At 35.5% G+C, this 22,233-nt stretch overlaps 1 protein-coding gene across 10 annotated transcripts in view; it reads left to right on the top strand.

Moving 5' to 3' along the window:
• The window catches only part of ZNF385B (zinc finger protein 385B), a 369,869-nt gene that overhangs the window by 296,322 nt on the left and 51,314 nt on the right, over nt 1-22,233 (top strand). For 9 of the 10 annotated variants that reach the window (XM_054562404.1, XM_054562402.1, XM_054562405.1 and 6 more), the window contains 2 exons: nt 261-403; nt 20,269-20,307. In XM_054562404.1, the coding sequence (XP_054418379.1) occupies nt 261-403; nt 20,269-20,307 (182 nt within the window). The remainder of the gene's footprint in view (nt 1-260; nt 404-20,268; nt 20,308-22,233) is intronic. The other variant, XM_054562403.1, reaches the window with a different exon arrangement.

The raw sequence follows: 22,233 nt of genomic DNA, 5'->3' as shown, positions 1-22,233 counted from the left end.
TCAGTGACTATGTATCTCAGCAGAGGCTGAGCCGCCTTGGCCTTTGCCGGTAAAGGAAGCATTTTGCATCACTGTCTTAGACAATGAGCAAGAAGACCCTTTTTAACTGTATTTCCTCCTCCTGTGCTATTTACTTGCTTCCAGAGTAACTGTCTTGCTTGCAGGTTGCAGCTCAGCAGTCTTGTTTTGGCACCGTAGGTTGGGGAAGGAGATAGATGTGAGCAAGAGACTGAATTTTTTCTTTGCTTTGTTCTTCACAGGCAGCACATGCCACACCACTGCCCTTCCTGCTCTTGTGCGCACACCTGCCCTGATGATGCAGCCTTCACTGGATATCAAACCATTTATGTCTTTTCCAGTGGACAGTAGTTCTGCTGTTGGACTCTTTCCAAATTTTAACACAGTGAGTAAATGCATTTTTATGTTATTTGTGTCCTTGGTTTCTTTTGTGAATAGGCAATCGGTGTAGCCTGTTTCTAAAGTGTGTAATTTTATACCATATACTGGTCACACTGCTCAGCTGCACTATGGAAGATAATGCGTCACCCAAAGGAGTTGGCTCAAACAATAGCTAGCATATTTATTTTACAAGTATTTCCACAGGTGACTTTTTACTTGTTGCTTTGAGCAATTTTGATAGACTTTTGAGTGGCTTGAGAACCCATATCATTTCTGGGATGCTGTTCACATGCTCAAGAACACAATTTAGAGATATAAGCCACATTGATTTTTCCCCACTACTATAAAGGAAAAAAATTGTGTGCTTCATCTCCCTGGGTACATTTTTATTTGGAAGATATTTTAGATAAGCACACTTACACAAACAGAATTTTTATTTGGAGGCTATTCTGGATTATATGAATTCGACTCTGGTAGTAAAAAAGAAAACACTTAAATCTACATATTAGTTGTCTAGATGATAACGACATCCCCTTTAAAATAATGATAAATATTAGTGAATTTTCTATAATTAACAATGTTCTTAATTCAAGTCAGCTGACCTTTAATCTGAGTAACAGACATTTTGTAGGTTAGCTAAGTAGAGCATGACTTCTTTCAACAATAGAATTCAGCATAAAATCAGTTCATAGCCAGATTCTAAACTTATAGTGAGAGAAAAGGTTAAAAACAGTTCAGGTGATTGCATGAATTATGTCTGTTTAGTTAATACAGTCAGTTGAGGCATGATGGCCTACATAAAGGATATAGCATTTTAGAAGCTGCTACAATCAAGAAAAAGAATTGCATTATCAACACCACCAGACAGTGAACATCTGAAGTACTGCCAAATGTTTTCCTTTGCAAACTTATCTTTTATATGAAGTGAAAACAGCAAGAGGACTCTTTCTCAAGGGCTGTAAATAAAATCTGCTGATAGGCCTTCTGTTGTGGTTTAGCATTGGTAAGGTAATTAGCAGTTGGTGGACCAGCCAACTGTCTAAAGAGCACTGGCCTTAACTTATCAAGTAAACAGTTGAATGTTTTTTTCTTCTTCGGGTTTTTCCAAGACAAGTCAGACAGTGCTTTTAAAAAGGCATTAAAAGGTGAGCATCATTTCTAGTGCAGTGGAACAGCTCAGTGAGATAAATCACACCTGCCCTGCCTGGTCACATTAGTCCATCAAATGTGACCACCCCTAGACGGTGCCATTTCAGGGAGTTTGAGCCCAAGCATGCCTATCGTAGCCTCTATTGAAACACAGGTGATATATTCCAAACATCGCTGAATTAAGTTATCAATGTATACTTCTTGAAACATGTATTTTGTGTTTATATTCTGATTAATGTGCATTTGGAAGACAGCATTTTTAGCTACTGCACAAGGCCAGTTGCTGTCAGGAAGCAGCACCGATGATGTGGGTAGGCATGAATGGCTCCTATGATGGCTCATCTCTGTATTTTTTTAACACATAATACATAAATGTGTTCCACAAGACATGAATACTTGTTTCAAAGATTCAAATAAAACATTAACATTCAAAGAGAAAAATGTGAAATTCACCATTCCCTGTTCCTGCAAACTGCTCTTTAGCAACTGGTATGCATCTTCCAGCCCCCTTCTAAAATTTAGCATGTTGAGTATATACCTAAAAGGAATAGAACCACAGATGTCTTTTTACATTTTTGATCAGATTGACACAATTCTTTAAGTCATTTTTTTCTATTATCAAAGTAGCCTATATATACTCTGTGTTCTTAAGGACTGTAAAACAAAAATGGAAAGAATTTTTCATAAAGGGGCTTTTAAAGATAAAAATAGAGTTTCATAAGGACTTATAAATGTGTGTAGGGCTTACAGATATAATAACTTGCCTTCTTGTTTATTTCTGTATTATTCATAGCAATTAACCTTATGATACAGTTGAGAATATCCAAAGGATAATTCAACTAATATAAGTTTTTTTTTTTCCTCAAAAGAAAATTAACTTGTGATTTTCAAATGAAAATACTTTTGGTTAAGGTGAAGAATATAGCAAAGAACTATATTAAATCGTCATTTTTCTCCCTGTATCAAAGGCATTTATTGGACAGAGAGCCCTTTTGATAATGTGTTAAAATTAAGTCATTGCAAGTGGATCCTGTATCATCCTTATAAATTTCTAGGATCACTGGAGGGTTTCCTATGATTTTTTTTCACTGGACTACAGTTTTAATTACTCTAACCCTTTCCATTCCAGTGTTACACTTCACCTAGTAGATTTCCTAAGGGAATTTCATAAAAGTCACTGTCAACATTTTCTTTGAAAACCATTTTTACATCACTAATAATAATTGTAGTAGATTATTATATATTTGTGATGTTTTATATCCTTCAGAGGACTCAGACTTTAAAACATCTGAGTAGGCCATAATTATTATTTCTATTGTCTAGAGGAGGAAAGAGAATTAGTAAAGGAACAACTGAGACTTGAATTAGAATCTTCTAACTTTGTAGTTCATGCCCTGGCTCTTCTGTGTCCTTAGCTCTTTTGGTCCATGTCACCTCCCACCTCATTCATTGTAAACAAAACTCAATCAGAAATTTTTTGTGCTCTTTTCTGGAAACATGGTAGACAATTTTCAGCAGAATCAGTAAATAAAAAGAGGAAGGGATTTTTTGAATACATAACATGGACCTCTCTGCAAACAATGTCTATGAAGCAGAATATATTTTAAAAGTTATAATTTCATGTTAGCAAATTTTAAAAGCATATTCTACTCAATAATCCACTTGCTCTTTGAAAACCAAGATGTATGCTATTTTAATCCCTTTACTTTCAATTAAGGATAATATTAGTAATTATATGAAATATTTTTAACTCATTATCAGTAGAATGAAAAAGGTATACTTTGTAAGGATAGCTAAAAGTTTTAGAAATTCAAATTTTACTATTTCCTTTATGTACACTTAAAATATATGTATTTTTATAGTAAAATATATGTATTTTTATATATAGTTTCCTGTTGTTTTTATAGTGGAGTATTATAATGTTACATTAGAAATATAGCAAGAATCAAGTGGGACTCTGTCCAATTCCAAAACAGAATAGGTGCCTGCTCTATACCAAACCGTGCATACTGAAGAGATATGCCTCAGAGCTTTCATTTTGTGGGTGTGTTGCCTTATGCTCTACAACTGATATAATCTTTCTCAGTGTTTATATGTGAAGAATAAGCAAGTAATTTGAGACAATGACAAAGCAGAATTATGAAGAGCCATGCTAGGGAAGATGGAATTTAGATCACTGGTAATTTATGATGGGCTGTGTGTCTAGGATGCTTATCTAGAGAATGATGATGTTAATTCTTCACCTCAACGGCTGTACTTTACAAAGGGGCTATTTCAAACCACTTATAAGTAAAAGACTGTGTGAACAAAAACATAAATTTTTAAAGATCTTGACCTTTATATCTAAAGCCTAATAGGCTTATTGGTCTGGCTACCCACTAATGCTTACTTCCAACCCTGCCACAACACCTTCAATTATTTGTTGTTCAGGGCTCAACTTAGATATCATCTCCCTCACAGGAAGTTTCCTGTGACTCTTCATGCCTGAATTAAGAGTCCATCCTCTTTATTTCCAAAGTGCCTCCAGACCACCTCCATTACGATAGCTGTTCCACCATAGTCCGGTTGCCTGATTATCTATCTTCCTCACTGGAACATCAGGTTCTTAAGTACAGGAGCTGTATCTCATTTATTTTTGTGTACTTGGTGTCAGCACAGGTATGTAATAACACTTTTTCAAAAAAAGAAAGGAAGGAAAGAAGGGGAAAAAGGACAGAGGTAAGGGCCTCAGTTCCTTGGTTTTGAACGTTCACACTTCCCCATCCAGTAAAGGGAATACCAGTATTTCTGCACTCCTAACTACGAGGTGATAGACCTGGGTGTTTACTTTTATTTTTACTTTCCTGATAACTATCATTCTTCCTTAATCTAAAGGCAATAATTAGTTACAAAGTTATCCCCAGTGACAGTACTGTCTTACTTAATGCGGATGGTGTGGAAACTTCGCAACTATCTACTAAATTCCTGTCCTAAACCCCAGTTTTAAGAGATTCAGTTAGAAAACAAAGTAATCAGTTACTGAATTTTATTGAAAACATAGTATATGTATGAAAGAGTTCTGGGTTTTGGAAAGAAGATAAACAAAATAGCCTAGGGCCCAAGAAACTTACAAAAAATAGAATAATTAGACAAGAAAAGGCAAGATAATAATACTTAAGAAATACAGACAAAATGAAAATAGTTACTGAACTATTATAGTGTTCGAGAAAGAATGAATTTTTTGTATGCTAGTAGTATAGCTATTTTCATTATTTTGTTAGTCACTTTAAATGCCAAATGTTCCACGGTCATCCTCTAGTTATTATACATAATGTTTTGGTAGCTTCCAAAATATATATGTTTCTCCTGTTAGAATTAGAATCTAGCATGTCCTTTACTGTGGATGCAGTTTTTATCTTTGTTCAACTAGGATAATACTTGGTGTTTAACAATCGGAATAATAATTGATGTTAAATTTTCCTGAAGAAGATAATTCTTCAGAATTGAAATAAATTGCATACTTACAGTAATGGATAGTATCAATTTAATATAATAAAGTAATAATAGTAGAAGACAAATATACATACACACATGCTATAATAGACTAAATGTTTGTATCCTCCTCTCCCAATTCATACATTGGATCCCTAACACCCAAGTAAAGGTATTTAAAGAGGTAATTAGGATTAGATGAGGTCATAAGGGTGGGACCCTCATAATGGGATTAGTGCTCTTCTAAGAAGAGATCCCGGAGAGCTTTCCCTCATTCGACCCTGTAAGAAAATTGTGAGAAGGCAGCCATTTGCAAGCCAACAAGAGAGTTCTCACCAGAACATGACCATGCTGGAACCATGATCTTGGACTTCCAGCCTCCAGAACTATGATAAACTGTGATAAAATAAATTTCTGTTGTTTCAGCCGACCAATGTATGGTATTTTGTTATGGCAGCCCAAGCCAGTACTAAGGCACATATCCAATGTACATGTATAGGTTTGTCCAGAAGGTATCCAGCCATATAATATGAAAAATAGAAGCATTTATTGAAGAAGATACAAGATAAGTAAACATTGCACATAGTACAATGTGGCCTCAGTTGCCTTCAAAGTGGGCACCTTGGGACCTCACACAGTTCTCCCAATCGCCATTAGCTGCCCCATTGTATTTTCCTGAATTTCATTGACGGTCTGAAACTCTTCCCTTTGAAAGGTGATTTTTAGTTTTGGGAAAAAGCCAGAGGTTGCAGGGCACCAAATCTGGGCTGTAGGGGGGCTCAGTCACCTGGGTGATTTGATGTTTTAACAAAAAACCTGCACGAGAAGTGATGCATGAGCAGGCGTGTTGTTGTGATAAAGCTGCCAGTCACCACTTGCCCATCCCTGCAGCCTTCCACAGAGGAAAGTTCAAGCTTAATACAAAATTTGATGCAGATTTGTTGCTCTGCTTGCTCAGTCATTTTGAATGCCACAGCCACACAGTACACATGCTCACTCAATGGCATCTACCGCCCCCATTGACTAGTGCAGTGAAATCGTCATTGTTCATGCATGCACATTCCACTCCACTCTCCTTGGCTGCCCAGTTACATCGATGTCATGGAAACCATTCTTGTTATACTAACAATGGCTGGAATTTTTCCAGGCAGACCTCGTATATATAGTATGTGATGATAAGTAGATCAAATTTCCTTTTAACAGTCACATATTGGGTACATGCACAGATGTATTTGTTGGACTCTCCAAAGCTATCGCTATAATCAAGAGCTGCTTTGAGACCACAGGTCATGTATCAGTTTCTCTGCAGATTGGCAGGTGTCTTCCATGCCTATTTATTTCAATTGTCTTTATCAGTTCTGTCATGTTTTTGTAATTGCTCCAGGAGAGCACAAGTACAATGGAGGTCACTGTTGCTTTATTGCAAGAGGCTCAACAGCTCAACAATCTTATATTTATGAAAAATAATCTGATTTTTACTGCCTACCTTAAAATGATTTTTTTCCTGACACATGAACAAATATGTGGAACAGAAATATTATTTCTAAATTATAGTTTCAAATTGCTATATGATTCTTTGAATTATTCATGACAAGCTGTGAAATGATTTATACATTTACCATTTATTTTTATCATTTTAGATTCCTTGAAATTCTGGATCATTCATAGTTTGGCAATGTCAACGAATTTTTACATGTTTTCTTTCTCGTAATAGAATTAATAATATATTTATCTGGGGGGGTCTAAAATAAAGAAATTGGGAATCAAAAATCATACTTTGCTGTTAATTCATGCCATGCTTCCTATGAAATGTTCTTGTAGGGAGACCTGAAGTAAGCTAGAACATTTAACTTTTACCTGCCCTTTATACCTTTACCTATTTAATAAAGTCCTTATTTAAATACTTGGATGCATATTTTTCTTTTATTTGACTTTTTCTATATTTTGATTTAACTAAAACACTACCTCTGATAGTGCAGTCCAAATGTGGATTTTTGTTGTTAAGTCTTCTTTTTTACTCTAGTAATGATTTTCTGTCATTAAAAAGTTTATGTTCCATATTTCCTAAGATACTAGTATTCCCAGCTACTTGAAATGACATGCCAGTCAAATAAAAAAAGAGAATATGGTTGAATTTTTACTTGTATGATATGCTTAAAATATGTTGAAGGGTAATGTTCTTTTTTATATGTTCTAAAGAAATATATAGCAGTAAATATATGCCAAGTTGAAATTTTCCATAGTTACAAACTTACTTGAAATGAGAAGAAGAGAATGTCCTATTATGGCATTTAGACAAGTTAACAGCAATACTCCCCAGATCATTAGAAAAAAAGATAGTTATAGAAAATCTTTTGAAATGTGGTACAAAACTAATGATGATTTTGTATACATATTTAAGCATAGATTCCTGCCTCGAAATTTTTACATACCTATTAAATATGACAGAGCAAAACATTATGTACACATGACCACTAGGAAGAAAAAATACTACATCTGCACTATTACTTTTCTCCCTTTACCCTTTAAACATCAAATGTGTCCTTTTTCAATTTAACTCCTGTCCGTTGTCTTATTCAAAAGTCTCAAGATTTATCTACTAAAAACTTTGTGTTCAAATCTTCCTTTTCTCTGCTGACTTGACTCTTGAAACCCTTTTAGAAAATGCAGATATTTATTTGTTTTGTATGTATATTTACATGGATGTTTATATAATGTGTGCTCGTATATGTTTTCTCTTCCTAATTAAATTATTTGTTCAGAGCACCTAGGAAAAGGCATTCATTCGTAACCACTTACTGAAGGTGTACATGTGGCAATCATTGTGCTAAGGACGGTTTATAGCAAATAAGACGGAAGCTGCTCACTGTCTGATCCAAAGTACTGCCTTCTCTTGTGTAATTCACCATAACATAATGGAGGATTCTGCTCATACTTGATTAAAGCTGCCAAGAAACATCAGATTAAGACCTTGGTGGGCCCTTATGGGGTAAGTGAACCCAGGTTTCAGGAGCTGAGAAAAGAGGCATCCATCGCCCCACCATGCTATGTCCTCTTGCATGTCCCTTTTACGATCCTAGGCTCAACCTCACATGGCTCTGGAGCTTCATCTTCAGTGCTAGAATTTCAAGGATTATGTGTACTTGGAGGGTACATCAGATTTTCTGGCAAGACAGATTCTCAATTTTGGTGCTGTCCCAGGTCAGCATTTTTCAAGAGTAGAGTCAACTTGGAAAAAGTGTCTGTGTCAGGCTCTCCCTTCTTTCCCCACCCCTCACCAGAGGACATTTTTCTTCATTGCTTTTAGAGAGAGAGGAAGGGGGAGGGGAGGAGGGGGAAGGGAAGAGAGAGAGAAACATTGATGCAGGAGAGAAACATTGATTGGTTGCCTTTCATATAGGCCTGACCCAGAGATCGCATGTGCCTGGACTGGGGTTCGAACCCACAGCCTAGGCATGTGCCTTGATCAAGAATCAAACCGGCATCCCTTTGGTTACAAGGTGGCGCTCCTAACAACTGAGCCATGCAGGTTAGGGCAGGTTCTCTTCTTTAAAAAATGTATCTATTATTAACAGATCATCAGTTAATTAAAAGGAAACAAACCCAACAACACTCTTGTTCTCTCAGTGAACAAGCTTTTATGTGCCTGTGGTAATATAGGAGAGCTTTATAAATATAAAAAATAGCAAGATATTATTGTACAAAATATTCCTTCCAGCCCAGATAAAGTATTTCTAAATCAATTGCTCTACAAACATTAATCGATGGTGGTGTTTCCTGAGATACTTTTATCAGAATCCTGTGAACCAGCCCAACAGCACAGACCATTTCTTTCTCCCTCCCTCTAGATTCCTGCATTCAGGATTAAGTCTCAAATCTCTTTTGGAGAGGGAAAAACATGTTTTGGAATATTCTAGTCCCTTTACTTTTATAGTTGCCATTCAGGGTGCTAAAGATGATTTGGAGTGCCATTTAGCAATCTCTGAAGTTTCAACATCTTTGTGGAACTCAGTAAGAATCTTAGAAAAATACTTTTTTTCACAGATTGTCAATTTAGGTTTTCTTACCCTCTTTTTTATGTCCTGATGCTTGAAATAAGAGGAAAAAACATTATCTGAACAAAACCTAATTTTTATGGAATTCTAGTATCAGAGATCTTTAGCAAATTTTAAAGACATTCTACAGTTAGTTGTTTTTTTTTAATACATCCACATATGAAATAGGCTACATTTGTCATTGGTGAACCCTTTTTTCACAGATCAGAAAAAGATTGAAGAATAAAATCAAATTTTCTGATTTCTTCCAGTAGACAGCTTTGCCCCTGAAAAAGAAAAAGCTAAATATTAACAAGCAAGAGCTGGTCTCCACCTTACCATATCTTAAATTTAAATGTGTGTATTACTCACAGGTTATCCATGTGGGACATATTTTTTTAAGTACCCAATAAATCCTTGTGGCTCCTAAAGCCAGGTAGAAATACTCTCATTTGCAGTATAGTCTATTTAGAAGATCAATTTTTCTTGTCAGTCTTATACTTGTTTTTTCTTGTTGTGAACAGTTTCCAGAGCCAAGATCTGACTGGTATAGTGGCATAAATATCCGATCTCATTTACTGGCTTATCCTTTACAAATAATTAGAGGTGTACCAAAAGTCTCCAACAATTAAAAACATGTATCTGGGTCTAATTTCTTTGTTTTCCTCATGTAAACACCAAATTTTTGTAATATCTAAAATAACTCATTGTCATAATAATATAATCAAACCCACACAATCTCTACTTCCCAAAATGAGCTGAAGCTATTAGATGCTAAAATGATTCCTAATAGCCACTATTACATGGCATACACTTAAGTTTAAACTTTTGAAGTACTTACCTTCTAAAGGAGTTGGTGACATTCATTTATTTAGTCAGTCATTCATTCATCAGTTATACCCCACCTCCTCCCAAAAGCCACACGGAGCATTATCTCTCAGAAGGAACGCTGCATGGCTTGTTCCAGAGTAAGCTTCTAACAGGCCTACCTCGCCTAGACTCTGCTTCGGGCCTACCGCAGGAGCCAGGGTGGAGGGGAGAAGTGGGTAAAGCCACCAACTTCATTGCAAAGGGAATGAGCACTTAAATAGGAGTCAAAGACTAATATGTAGACTCATTTTCTTTGATCTTGAGTCAGACACTTTTCCTCATTTTAAAACTAAGGGGATAATACCTTCCTAATCAATACCATTACATCATGAATATTCAAGTTTATTATGTTTATGGAAAATTGAGGCTATGGCTGAATGTTCAGAAAATGTCTGAAATTTACTGAGAGTCTGGGCAATATCATTCCTATGTGACACGTCACCATCTATTTTTAATAATTTAAAATGCCCATGAATATCAAATGAAATAGTTTATGAAAGAACTCTTAAAACAACAGTCATTTCTTATAAATGATATTAAGATTTTTATGAATTTTTTATAACTTTCATCTCTTCTTCCTAACCTGATTAATTTACCTTAAATAATCCAAGTTATGTTTATCAATGGGGTTAGCTGTGTGCATTAGAGCCCTCCAGATTAAGATAGATGCTAAGGATATACATATGGTTAAGATCTGGTTCTTGAATTTAAGAAATTTACACTCAGTTTAAAATAGCCATGCCTAGTACGAAGCAGGTGCTCAATTTATGTGAGCAGAATGAGATAATAGTCGGGCGCGTTTAAAGATCAGAATGCCAGAGAGAATGAAGAGGGGCTACCACTGAATTTGGAGCAGGACTGAGGATAGGGAATAACTGCAAACTGGTTTGGTTGGATTACAGTTTTCCTTGTTTACCTTCAATGATACTTAGACTTTAAAGACAATATATAAAGGTATCTTGAACATGAAAGCTGCGTACCCATGGCACAGTGTCAGTGTGTCCTAAGACATAACAATGTTTTCTGTTCTATTTTCAAAATACTGTTGACTTCTACACATAGAACTATTATCCTCAAATTATGAAGTAATCAAATTGACATTAATTAAAATGGCGATTTTAAAAACTATTTTAAACCCAGTAATAGTAGTCAACATATTGAATTATCCTTCCTGTAGTGATAACAAAAATTTATTCTAAAAATGTTTTTGCATTTGACTGTTACATGTCTGCCCTTACTGCTCCTCCCCCAGCCTTTTTTCCCCTCAATTTGAATTGCCAATCATTTGAGAAGCACCCACTTAGCCAGTGCCCTGAGCAGTGACATCTAACTGTAAATTTGATGCTGACTCAAAACAGACTGGTAGTTTTATATTCTATTCAAAAGTATTATATGTAGGTCTTAAGCGTATGCACATATGTATGTAAACTATTTTTTCCAGAATACAAGTATCAGCCTAAATAAAACTTAAAAAATCCTACAAGCCAAGATATAGCTCCATAGCTACTAGCAACAGCTGAGAAAGGTATCAATCTTTAGACTCATGTGAGTGTGTGATGGGGGAGGGAAGAGGCTTAAAACAGATACATTTTAAATCAGTTCCTTCATAAAGGAACTTTCCAGATAGGCAGCCTGAAGCATATAGCTCATCACTCCCTGTGCAGTCCGAACCTCCATTGTTTTCTGAGAGAGAACTGCTGCCTCACAGGCCTGGCCCCTTTAAAAGGTGAGTCGCTTCTGAAGGAGCATCACGACACCCAGATGTGGAGTTCTGGGGGACCATCGTTTTGTTACAGAGCCAAGAGTAGTATCAGAATTTCCTGGGAATCGGTCATCACAGGAAGTTATCAGCAATTCATAGACTCCTTTTTGCGTTTGCTTCAGCCTCAGGGGTAATCACAAAAGATTATCGTCTCCATTGCAGCCTTCGTATCACTGAAATATTCTCTGCCGAGAGCGTAATTGATTTCCAGAGGCCAGCTTTTAACCCCAGCTTCGGGAGGCCAGTCCCACTGAAGTGGTTTGATAACGGCCAGCGATTGTTATTCTAGTATTGTTGAGGCAGGCATTTGGTGATTCATGTCTCATTATATTAAATCTTTAAAATTAAGATGATGTAACTTCTCATGTTGTTAGATATAGGTATTTTTCCTGTTTTAATAAAAGTGTTAGAGGTCAGGACAAACAGAGGGGTGAATAAAAATTTCACATGAGTGCTGTGAAGACTGAAGAGCCACGCTGAATTTCAGAATGAAACAACAAAATAATTCAGAAACATTTCTGGAAATCTTCATAGAGACTAGATGGCTTAAAAATGCAAATGCTTTACAACGTTAAAACTATAAAAAACTTCCATTAATATTACTGAGGCATTTTGTTTTTAATGATAATTTGCTATGTGGTTCATGTAGTTTTTTTTCATTACTTGATTAGGAAATCTTAATGCCATATTCATGGCCAAAATATAACCAGAATATAAGCACATTTTAACTTATTATTCCACTTGCTGCATTCATTTTTATCTTATATGTGTTGTACTATTCAAAACAGATAGAATAAGGAAGGACTTTATGTATATTTGAAATAAATTTTGTGCATAAAGTAGTTTTACCGAGAAGTGACTACATTTACTTACAAATTCAAAAGAAAAGGGAGGCAGTTCTGTGTAAACTACTTTCGGTTTGAACTATAGCCTCCTTGCGATCACATAAAAATGATTATATATCAAATGGATAAATGTTAAATGTCAAGATGTATCATTAACAGAGCCTTATTCAGTAAAGCAGTTATCACTGCAGAGAGCAGAGAAAGGCACTTTTCACTTTACAAGTATAGTATGTTTTGCATAATATAAATGTAGAGTTGAACCAAAAATTTGTTTTGCTGAGGAGAGTTAAGTGTACTGTATACACATATACATTCATACAAAAAGGCAACAGTGAGATGAAAGAATGACATAAAATATTTTTTATCTTACCTGTCCGCAAAACCACTTGGGCCACTTTTCTAAGTAAAGTCTGAAACATTAAGTGTGACAGGTGAGCCTGCAAGAAGAAGAACAAGTAGAAGTTATATGGGTGCAGCTGTGGCGTCCTTAAATGGGAACCATGGAGGGCACTCAGATAAAATGCAAGATGCCCAGTTAAAGCTGAATTTCAGATAAATAGCAAGTCATAGCATAAGAATGTCCTGTGCGATGTTTGGTATGTATTTATACTAAAAAAAAAAAAATTTTATCTGCAAATGAGGCAACTGTAATAGGAGATCTGGGCTCTGGTCTTAGCTGAGGAGGTTCAATCAAGTTATTAAAGTTCTCCACCTCTGTCCTCATTTTCAGTTGAGGAAGTTGAACCAAAGTCGTGCTGGTGGGTTTGAGGCCTGACCCACCTGCATTAACCAGAACTGTCCCCAGTGTTTTGTAGCATTTAGTTTTTAGGTAGGCTCCTGTTTGGGGATAGGGTAGGGGGAAGACTTGGGGACTCAAGCTAAAACAAATTAAAAAACACTTTGAAAGCGTAGATGATCTCTGACATTTTACCACTGTGTAATGAGAGTGGCATTGGAAGTAAGAGCCCAAGGTGCTTAAGATCAGAGCACTGCAGGTTTGTTGCCTCGCCTGGAGTCTTCTCAGGCCTGAACTGTCAGGTTTCTTCTTAGTGCAAGAATAAGAAATGTGTTGTCCTCCATTTAGGGAGAAAAACACTTCCTTTCCGCTTTGCTTTGCAGAATGAAGAATACATCCCAACAGGCCCAGGTTTCTGATTTTGTACTTCTTCCTGCCTGGCGGGGTTTTCTTTCCATCTTACACCTTTTAATTTGTGTCATGGACCTGTTTTGCCCCAGCATCAGGATATATCTGATTAGTCACTGAACAGCCTTTCAAACTTAGCTTTGACAGAATGGTGTTGAAAGCATGTCAGTTAATGTATTTGGCTGTTCAGGAAGTGTATTGATTTTTAATTCAAGAAAGCTCATTACTTCCCTAACTCCTTAGAAAACCCTTGTAACATTTTTTAGCCTCTTTACCAGAAAACAGGAAAGCATATTCTTACTTACTTAGGTTTGGAGTCCTAGCATCAATGACTTTTAAAACTGTATTTATAAGTATCAGCAACTAATCTAGAAATACGAAGTTTAAATATTTTGAGGATAGTAACTTTTCCACAGACAAAATGGTATTAATAGTATTTGTCATCATTTCATTTCTTCTTCTGCGCTATTAAAATTCACAATAGACCTAACATCTTATTAATTCCCTAAAAAGATTCTGGAATTTTATCATTTTCCTTAAGATATTTTGAAACTTTTCACTTATAACTTCAAAAGGGCATCTTACAATATTACATGATTTTTTGTTACCTTCTTTGACACATGTTCTAGATCTTTCATGTCTTTATACATCCATTGGCCAAAAATTACTGGAACATCAAATCTTGATAAAATGGAAATCCCTTCAAGACCTTTTTTTGTGTGCTAGTGGAAAAATACCTCTCTTTCCTAATGGTTTCTAGTCACATCTAAGTATTTGCTTGTTCAAGAATGGAAGCAAACAAAGAAAAGCACTGTCTTTCCTTAGAAGACGTAACTGAGCTCATTACCAGCCTTCTTTTTACCTTTATTGACAGGAGAAGATGCAGTTGGGTTGAGGGTGGTCTGACCTCCCTTAATACATCACATTAACCAATTAGACCATTCAAAATACATTTTAAACCTGAATATGGCTGTATATGCAATTGAATTTCAGTTCTTTAGTTTACACATCTAATGTTTGAATAGAAACATCAACACCCAAAACGTTGCTGAGTATATGTGTGTCCATGCAAAGAGATATGAGTGGACTTTCAGTTAAGTCTCATAACCATTGCTGACATAAGCTGAAAGTCTTATTTGTTAAACTGGACTTTTTGAAATGCTCTTTGATGTGGCTTCTTAAATTACCCAGCAGCATAACTACAGTTTTGCTGCTTCACCCTTGATCCCTGGCAGCATGGAAAATCACCAGGCACGTGGAGCCAGCCAGGAAAATGAAACATTTTACATTTTTACTGACCATATTTATTACAAACAAGGATCTACTGTCAGAGTTAGACATTCAGCTTCAGTAAGATATACAGGTCTAGTCTTATGGCATCTCATTTATAAAATAACTACTGTCTGAAAGAAGACTTAAAAAGTATTCCCTTTACTCAAAACAACTTAAAAATTATCTGTCAAAACTATTAAACTGATTTTCTACCAAAGAAAGGAAGAAGGTAAAGCCACCCATTCATTTACTTTTAGCTTTTTTGTTTTTAACATTTGCTAATGCTTTAAGGTTCTGAGTTTTATAAGTGGGAAACATTATTTTCTTGTAATATCATCACAAGAAACTTCGATCTTAGACAAAAATATGTACTTATTTAAAAAACAAAAGAAGTAACACATGTTTGTTTCGCTACTCCCTAAGTACCAGGCCAATGACACTGCACCAGAAACCCACTAGAAAGGTCTCTCGCTGAGATGCATCTGGCACTTAGAAAACTTCCAAAATGCAGGTCATCTTGGTTTCCCCTTCTCCTCGGGGATATGCTGACAGGCGTGGCTCTGAGATCCAGCTGATGTCTTGGGGACTTAGTCGTTGAAGAAAATCCTCTTCAAAGACCTCACAGACCACTTTGAAAGCTAAAGACCATGCCCCCTTACTCTACAGTTGTTACACGTTGTATGATTTCAATTCTGTATCAACTCCCCTAATTCATGGAATAACATTCTTATTTTTATGTATTTAGTATGGTCTTATATATACAAGTATCTGAATCACAGTTGTATCAAGACAACCAAAATGTTTATGGGAATTATCCATAATAAAATATTGTTCTGTTCCCATTATACTACTTTAATTATTTTCGTGGTATTTAAAACATTGAAAATACCTTATTATTTTAGATATATGTCTCCCCAACTAGAATATTGTATTTTTGAAGGCTGTTCTCCACTGTATGTCCAGCTCCTAAAAGAGTATATGACAGCCACTTAATAAACTTTTGTTGAATGAATTTTCAAGAAAAATCACTTTTCATACAAACTGAAGGTCCTTTATAAATGTGTGATGTGTTGGGAAGGAGTAAAAATTCCCAAGGATAGAACTGTCTAAGTTGATACAAAACACTTAACCTCTAAAAAGATTGCATCTTTTACTATCAGAGCGGTCTAGAAAGAGGACATTATTTTATGGCAGAAACACAAATCTCGTAGCATCCCATGTTTCTTTTTATTCTTCCACGAAAAGAAAAAATCGAAACAATTTCTCAAAAAAGACCTGAAAGTGCAGTTTAATTTTCCTCTCAAAATAGATATTCATAATAGGTTACAGCATGTTTTTTCCTTACAGTAGCCATCCTTTTGGTCAATGGGATATACACCTCTTGTTTAATAAACACGAGATCTTTTGCCTGACTATGTGGACTTTGAGTGAAAGGTATCACGCTTTCTAAATCTACTTACACAAAAAAGGGGGGCAGAGGAAGGAAATTCTAAGCTGTGCTCTATTCTGATTGGCTGCTTCAAATTTCTGGGTCCACTTCAACTTGTATTTTCTGCAGGGAATATTAACTACCACTAGGGGGGCTCTGGAAAAGCATCCCAGGATCTCACTTAATTTCTGCAGTAGTCAGATACTGTTAATTGTCTACCAGACTCAAAAACCTGTAAAAGCGTACAACATTTTGATAAAATAGTAGTCGTCGTCGTCGTCGTCGTCGTCGTCGTCATCGTCATCGTCATCGTCGTCGTCGTAGCGGCAGCAGTAATTGGGTTGGCCAAAAAGTTCATTTGGTTTTTTCTGTAAGATGGCTCTAGTAGCACTTAGTTGTCTTTAATTTCATTTGAAACAGTTTTGTTAGATTGTATTGTGACGGCTGTCATATGAGCTTGCATTTTTTAAAAAACTTACCAAAACTGGTGAATTTCTGTACAGACATTTTAAAATTGAGGATGGAAGGAAATATACAACATTTTCAGCACAGTATGCTTTATTGTTTCAAGAAAGATAAAAACAAATGAAATGCAAAAAAGGATTTGTGCAGGGTATGGAGAAGGTGCTATGACTGATTGAATGTGTCACAAGTGGTTTGTGAAGTCTGGTGCTGGAGACTTCTTACTGGACAATGCTCCCTAGCCAGTTAGGTCAGTTGAAGTTGAGAGTGACCAAATCGAAACATTAGTTGAGAACAATCAACATTCTACCACACAGGAGAGAGCCAACATACTGAAAATATCCAAATCAATAAAGTTATTGTTGAAAATGAAAATTGTGTCTTTTATTTTACAGAAAAAAACTATACAAACTTTTTAGCCAACTCATAGTAGTAGTAATAGATTTATTAGCTATGACACTTAGATATACTGTGAACTATTATTTTCTTAAGTATGTATTGTTTTATGTTGTGTTAGTTTAGCCTTTATGCCAGTTCTGAATGACCGGTTAACTTTCTGGTGGAGTAATGGTCTCTCAGGAGAATGAAGGCACATTTGACCTTGTAAAGCACAGGCAATTTTAGCAATGAGCTGGGGATGCATGGTGGAGCACCTTTCCCAACTTCTGGTTCTTGGTTGAATCAACAGTCTGTGGAGAAAGTGACATGCCATTTGTCTTTATTTCAATGACAGTGGTAGTGTTCAGCAGGCCCCTGTTAGGGTGCCCGGGGCAGGATAAGTGGAGTCAGTGTGGCAAGTCACAACTTTTACACATTCCAGATGCAAGAACGCAGGTTTCACAGTAGCACGCAATCCCGGTGTAACATTCCATGTGTTTTTTTTTCTAATTGAGCTTTCTGATTTGAAATCCAAAACAGTACAAAGTTGTAGAGCTGAGCTAATGTTGCCAACAGTATGCAATTGTTTGTATTTCTTGATCTTTGAGGGAAAAAAAATTGTCTTTGTGATAGTTGTGTCTGTTTCATTTCTATCTAAGTTATTGAGGATTTGAAAAAATTAAAACAGTAATATAAAAACATGTGATCAAGGTGCTTAAATATAAAAGGCAAAGCCTTTTTTGAAGTAACTTCAGAGAAATACTATTCTTCATTGATACAGCTATCACTTTTAAATGTATTGCTTCATGAATATTTGAAGCTCTAATGAGACCCCTATTGTCATATTCTTTTCCATAAATCAATATTGAAAGAGGAAAGGATGAAACACTGTCATTCTTTTTGTACTACTGTAATTTAATAACATCTCAGTTAAAAAACTGATGCTTTGCCAAACCTCCAGAAAGCCCTAAACTGCAATGGTTTAGTAACTGAGGTCCTCTTTGCACTAAAACCAGAACCGGTGCAAAATATGACTGTCACCTGCTATGCGTAATCTCCAAGAATTCCCGGAAATTTCTGTGTGTTTGTGTGCATGCAGACTCAACAGTTACAATGGGGAAAAAGAACAGGACAGCCCCAATTTTCATTTATCGCTTTCCTAAGTTTCACAAGAAGAAATGGCTTTGTTCTAAGAGGGGCATGAATCGGTCAAAAAGAGAAAAGCCAAGACACTTTTCCAGGAAACTTTTATCTAAGCCCTATAAGTAGGCCTTGTATGTGGTTTGACTAGGCAGCTGCCTTCCAGGCTCCAAAAATTCTACAAGTCATCTTTTTGTCCCAAATCTCACACTCTGCAGGAGTGCCACGCACAATACGCATCATCCCTGCTCAGTGTTCCATTGGGAAACACAGAGAGGAGAGACTGCGCCTGAGTTTCAGTCCTGGCTTCAAACCAAAATACTTGGGGTCACAAGTTGCTAAATCTCTCAAAGCCTCAGATTCCTCATCTGCAAAAGGAGGGTAATAATGGTATCTTCCTTGTGAGGGTGGGGACTACACAAGGTAATCCCTTCCTATAGTTTCTGGCACATGGTAAGAGCTCTGTAAATCAGGCTGCTGTTATTATAATGCTTTGTGTTATTACCACATAGCTAGAAAAGGAATTAAAAGGCAAATATCCCTGGGAGGATAACATTTTTATGTCACCATAAAAGGGAGGACCCTGGTTGCTTAAATTTGAGAAAATCAGAGGGGCGGAAAGTCCAAAGTAGGAGTGGACAGAGGAGAAAGGCCATCATGCTCTTTTTCCTTTGTTTCTTAGTGGTCACTTCTATTCTCACCCTCCAATTAAGTAGAGTTTATACTATCTTTTTTGCTGTTCAACTTTTATAATGAGGTATTTTCTTGTGTTTGACTCATCCTAACCCATCTAGTCTGGAACAGCATCTGAAACATCTTAGGCCTCCAGAAATGTTTCTTGGATGACTGATTTTTACATTTTAAAAGTCAAAAACCTGGTTTCTACATCTGTTTAGTAGAAAAGTTAGTAATTGCCTGCTCTATTATACAATAAGCGCTTACCAAATGATTTTTAGAACACTAGTTAAAGTAGGTGGCTAAATTTAAGATGAAATTTCCCCACTTTTAGGAATAGTATGGGTGTTCAGCCATTTAACCACGGAGAAGAAAGCCTTGTATAGCTCTTGAGCGTTCCTTATTGCTTTTTAATTGGGTGGAATTCAATTTACTCCCATACCCAGTCCCATTTGATAGCTAGTGAAAATATAAGGCTCTTAGAAGAATACAATTCAAACTTCAGGCCCCTTGGAAATTATTGGGATGGTTGAAAAGCTTGTGATTCTACTTTGTTGCCTAAAGTTTCAGCTAGCAAAATTACCTAGAATCTAAATATCACCTAGTGTTAAGTCCTTTGGCCGTGTAACCCCCTCCTTAGATGCTTCCCCATCCCATGCTGTTTGTCCTGCCTTTAGTGCGTTCCTGCGGTGTGTGTCTTTTCCTTGTGGCTGGGTTTTATTGGAAGCTGTATATTTTTATACGATTGCTTACACTGCGCAGATATAAATTACTTTTTGGTATACTCAGTGAAAGTAATGATCTTAAAAATTCACACAGATTAATGATTCCATAATCATGGTGATATGCTACAGGTACCTGTTTATTCTTATGTTGATACTGAAAATATATAGAGGGTATCATAAGGACAGCTTTATTAATTTTCTTTATAAGCACTATAGTATAATGGTTAATATTTCCACACATAGCCTCCGATTGTCTCCTTGATTCTTGGTAACAGCCACAATCCCATTTTTCATTTTTATTGCCTACCAGTTAATTGCACTAATAGGTTTAGCTTTTCATTTCTACATGCTGTTCACTAGACAAAATGGCACGTGTTAACTCTTACAGCTTTTTACATTTAAGCCTTTTTAATCAGAACTTGACAAAGAAAGTAGATTTTTTAATAATTTTACATAAATATGCTTGCTAGCCTCAAAATTCCAGATTACTGCTTCTAACTTTTACTTTTTTAGAAAAGAAGAGGCTTATTTGGGACCAATAAATTCTGTCAGGTAAGAAATATTAGTAGCTAGAGCTATATGGTAGGGTGTTTTTTTTAAAACATTTTCAGCATTATTTACCAACGAATCTCAATCTTCTCAATACACAGCTTTGTTGTGCAATGTGAATTAAAATGAACTAATTTAGTTTGAGTATTTAAGAAGGAATTTGTTCGTCTAAAAGTGACATAAACATTTTAATAAAGATATTTTAAAACATTCCTTTTTAATAATTAAATGTCTGATATGTCAAGTAAATTTTTTAAAATAAGAATTTGTCATATAATTGCAAAAGCTCAAAAACTTTTTCCAAATATTCTGTATATGAAATTGTTATGATATACATAGTTTGACTATACTAAATTGAATCACTTGCATCTATCACTATTTATCACACTTTAGGATTTATGAGACTGTTTTAATTTATCTTGAATGTTTTATTCATCCTAAAAATTGGTGATTGAATAAAATGATTACCATCAATTTAGATATACGTATCTCATGATTATAGAGAACTGACATTGCATTAATGAAGCAAAAAATATGAGTTAATATAAGTTTACATCATAGTTATTTTCATCTAACTTTTAGAGTATTGTAAGAATAAGAAAAAAATTCAAGTTTTTACCACTTTATGCTTTAAAAAAGAGAGAGAGAGATCTGAAAATATTTTCTATGTTCTTGACAAGCCTGGATCCCACTGAAATGACTCGGGTATTTGTAATTATGGCATCCGAATGAAAATACACAAGCCATCACCTAGATGGTGAGTTTCCAGGTATCAGATGATTTGGCAAATGGAACATTTCTTTTTTATGCAACTTAAAGTTTTCTTTCATTTCCCCAAACGATGAATAAGAAATACAGTTACAGAATTCTGTGATAAGCAACAGAGAAAGATAAAAGAGATTAGGCAAGAAAAAACAAGTGGATTGTTTCCTGAAATACTACCTGTAAGAAAATAGAGAATCAAGTGGAAAATAGAAAAAAATCTCTTCCAAGTGAGGATGAAATTTTTTTATGGCAGGTGACTAGTCACAGGTAAAAGGCTGAATTTATTTAGTCAATTTTGTGGGTACAGGGAGGATTATGTATATTAAATAGAGAAGCCAGTTCTGGTTAGAGTTTCTTGAAGGGAGCCCCTGGCTGGGTACTCCTCTGCCTTTGTTCTTGGAGTGCTCAGCCACAGGTCACCTTTTAAGATAGAGCTTTCAGAGTTGGGAATATAAATGGAAATGTTTAGGCTGATGTGCAAATATGATATTGAAGTAGAATCAATTTCTATCAGGAATTATTTTGTAAATTAATTTCAAAAATTTAAAGGGAACATGTATATTCAAGAGTCAAGTTGGCGCTATCAACAAATATCTTTGTTTACTAAATAGAACTGGATTCTTACAGCTGTTATCTTTTGTCTATGTTTCTCTATGGTGGTATGGGAACAGTAAGATATGTGCATTTATTGTAGAGAATGAAAGTTTTTGTTTTTAATGTTAATATTTAATATATTTTTTGAAATGAGTAATAGGAGAGCATGTACAGTTGAACTATGATTTCATAAGTATTGCTATGTTTTTTAAAAGTTGATTTTAATTTGATTTAAAGAAAAAATATTAACTGAATAATAATACAATAGTATGTGAATATCACAAAAATAATGAAAGTGGCATGTGAAAACTGGTATTTAAGAATATTCACATAGTTTTAATCCATGTCATTTACATATCACCAGATGTAGTTTTTAGACCCTGAAAACAGAAAATATAATATCTCAATAAAATCCTCTTTTTTTTTTAACTTTGCAAAGCAGTGTAGTTTTTCCATCCTGCCAAGATAGGTAGGCTGTTTTATTTCCTGTCCTGATTTTTCATTTTTAGTAACAGCCCAAAAGTGTAGTTTCATATTTTACAAATGAATGAATGAAACCTAAGTGTACGT

Source organism: Pteronotus mesoamericanus, unplaced genomic scaffold, assembly GCF_021234165.1.
Source record: "Pteronotus mesoamericanus isolate MK-2021 breed Mesoamerican mustached bat unplaced genomic scaffold, CSHL_Meso_final scaffold_651, whole genome shotgun sequence".
NCBI lineage: Eukaryota > Metazoa > Chordata > Mammalia > Chiroptera > Mormoopidae > Pteronotus > Pteronotus mesoamericanus.
This window is presented reverse-complemented; position numbering and strand designations above follow the sequence as displayed.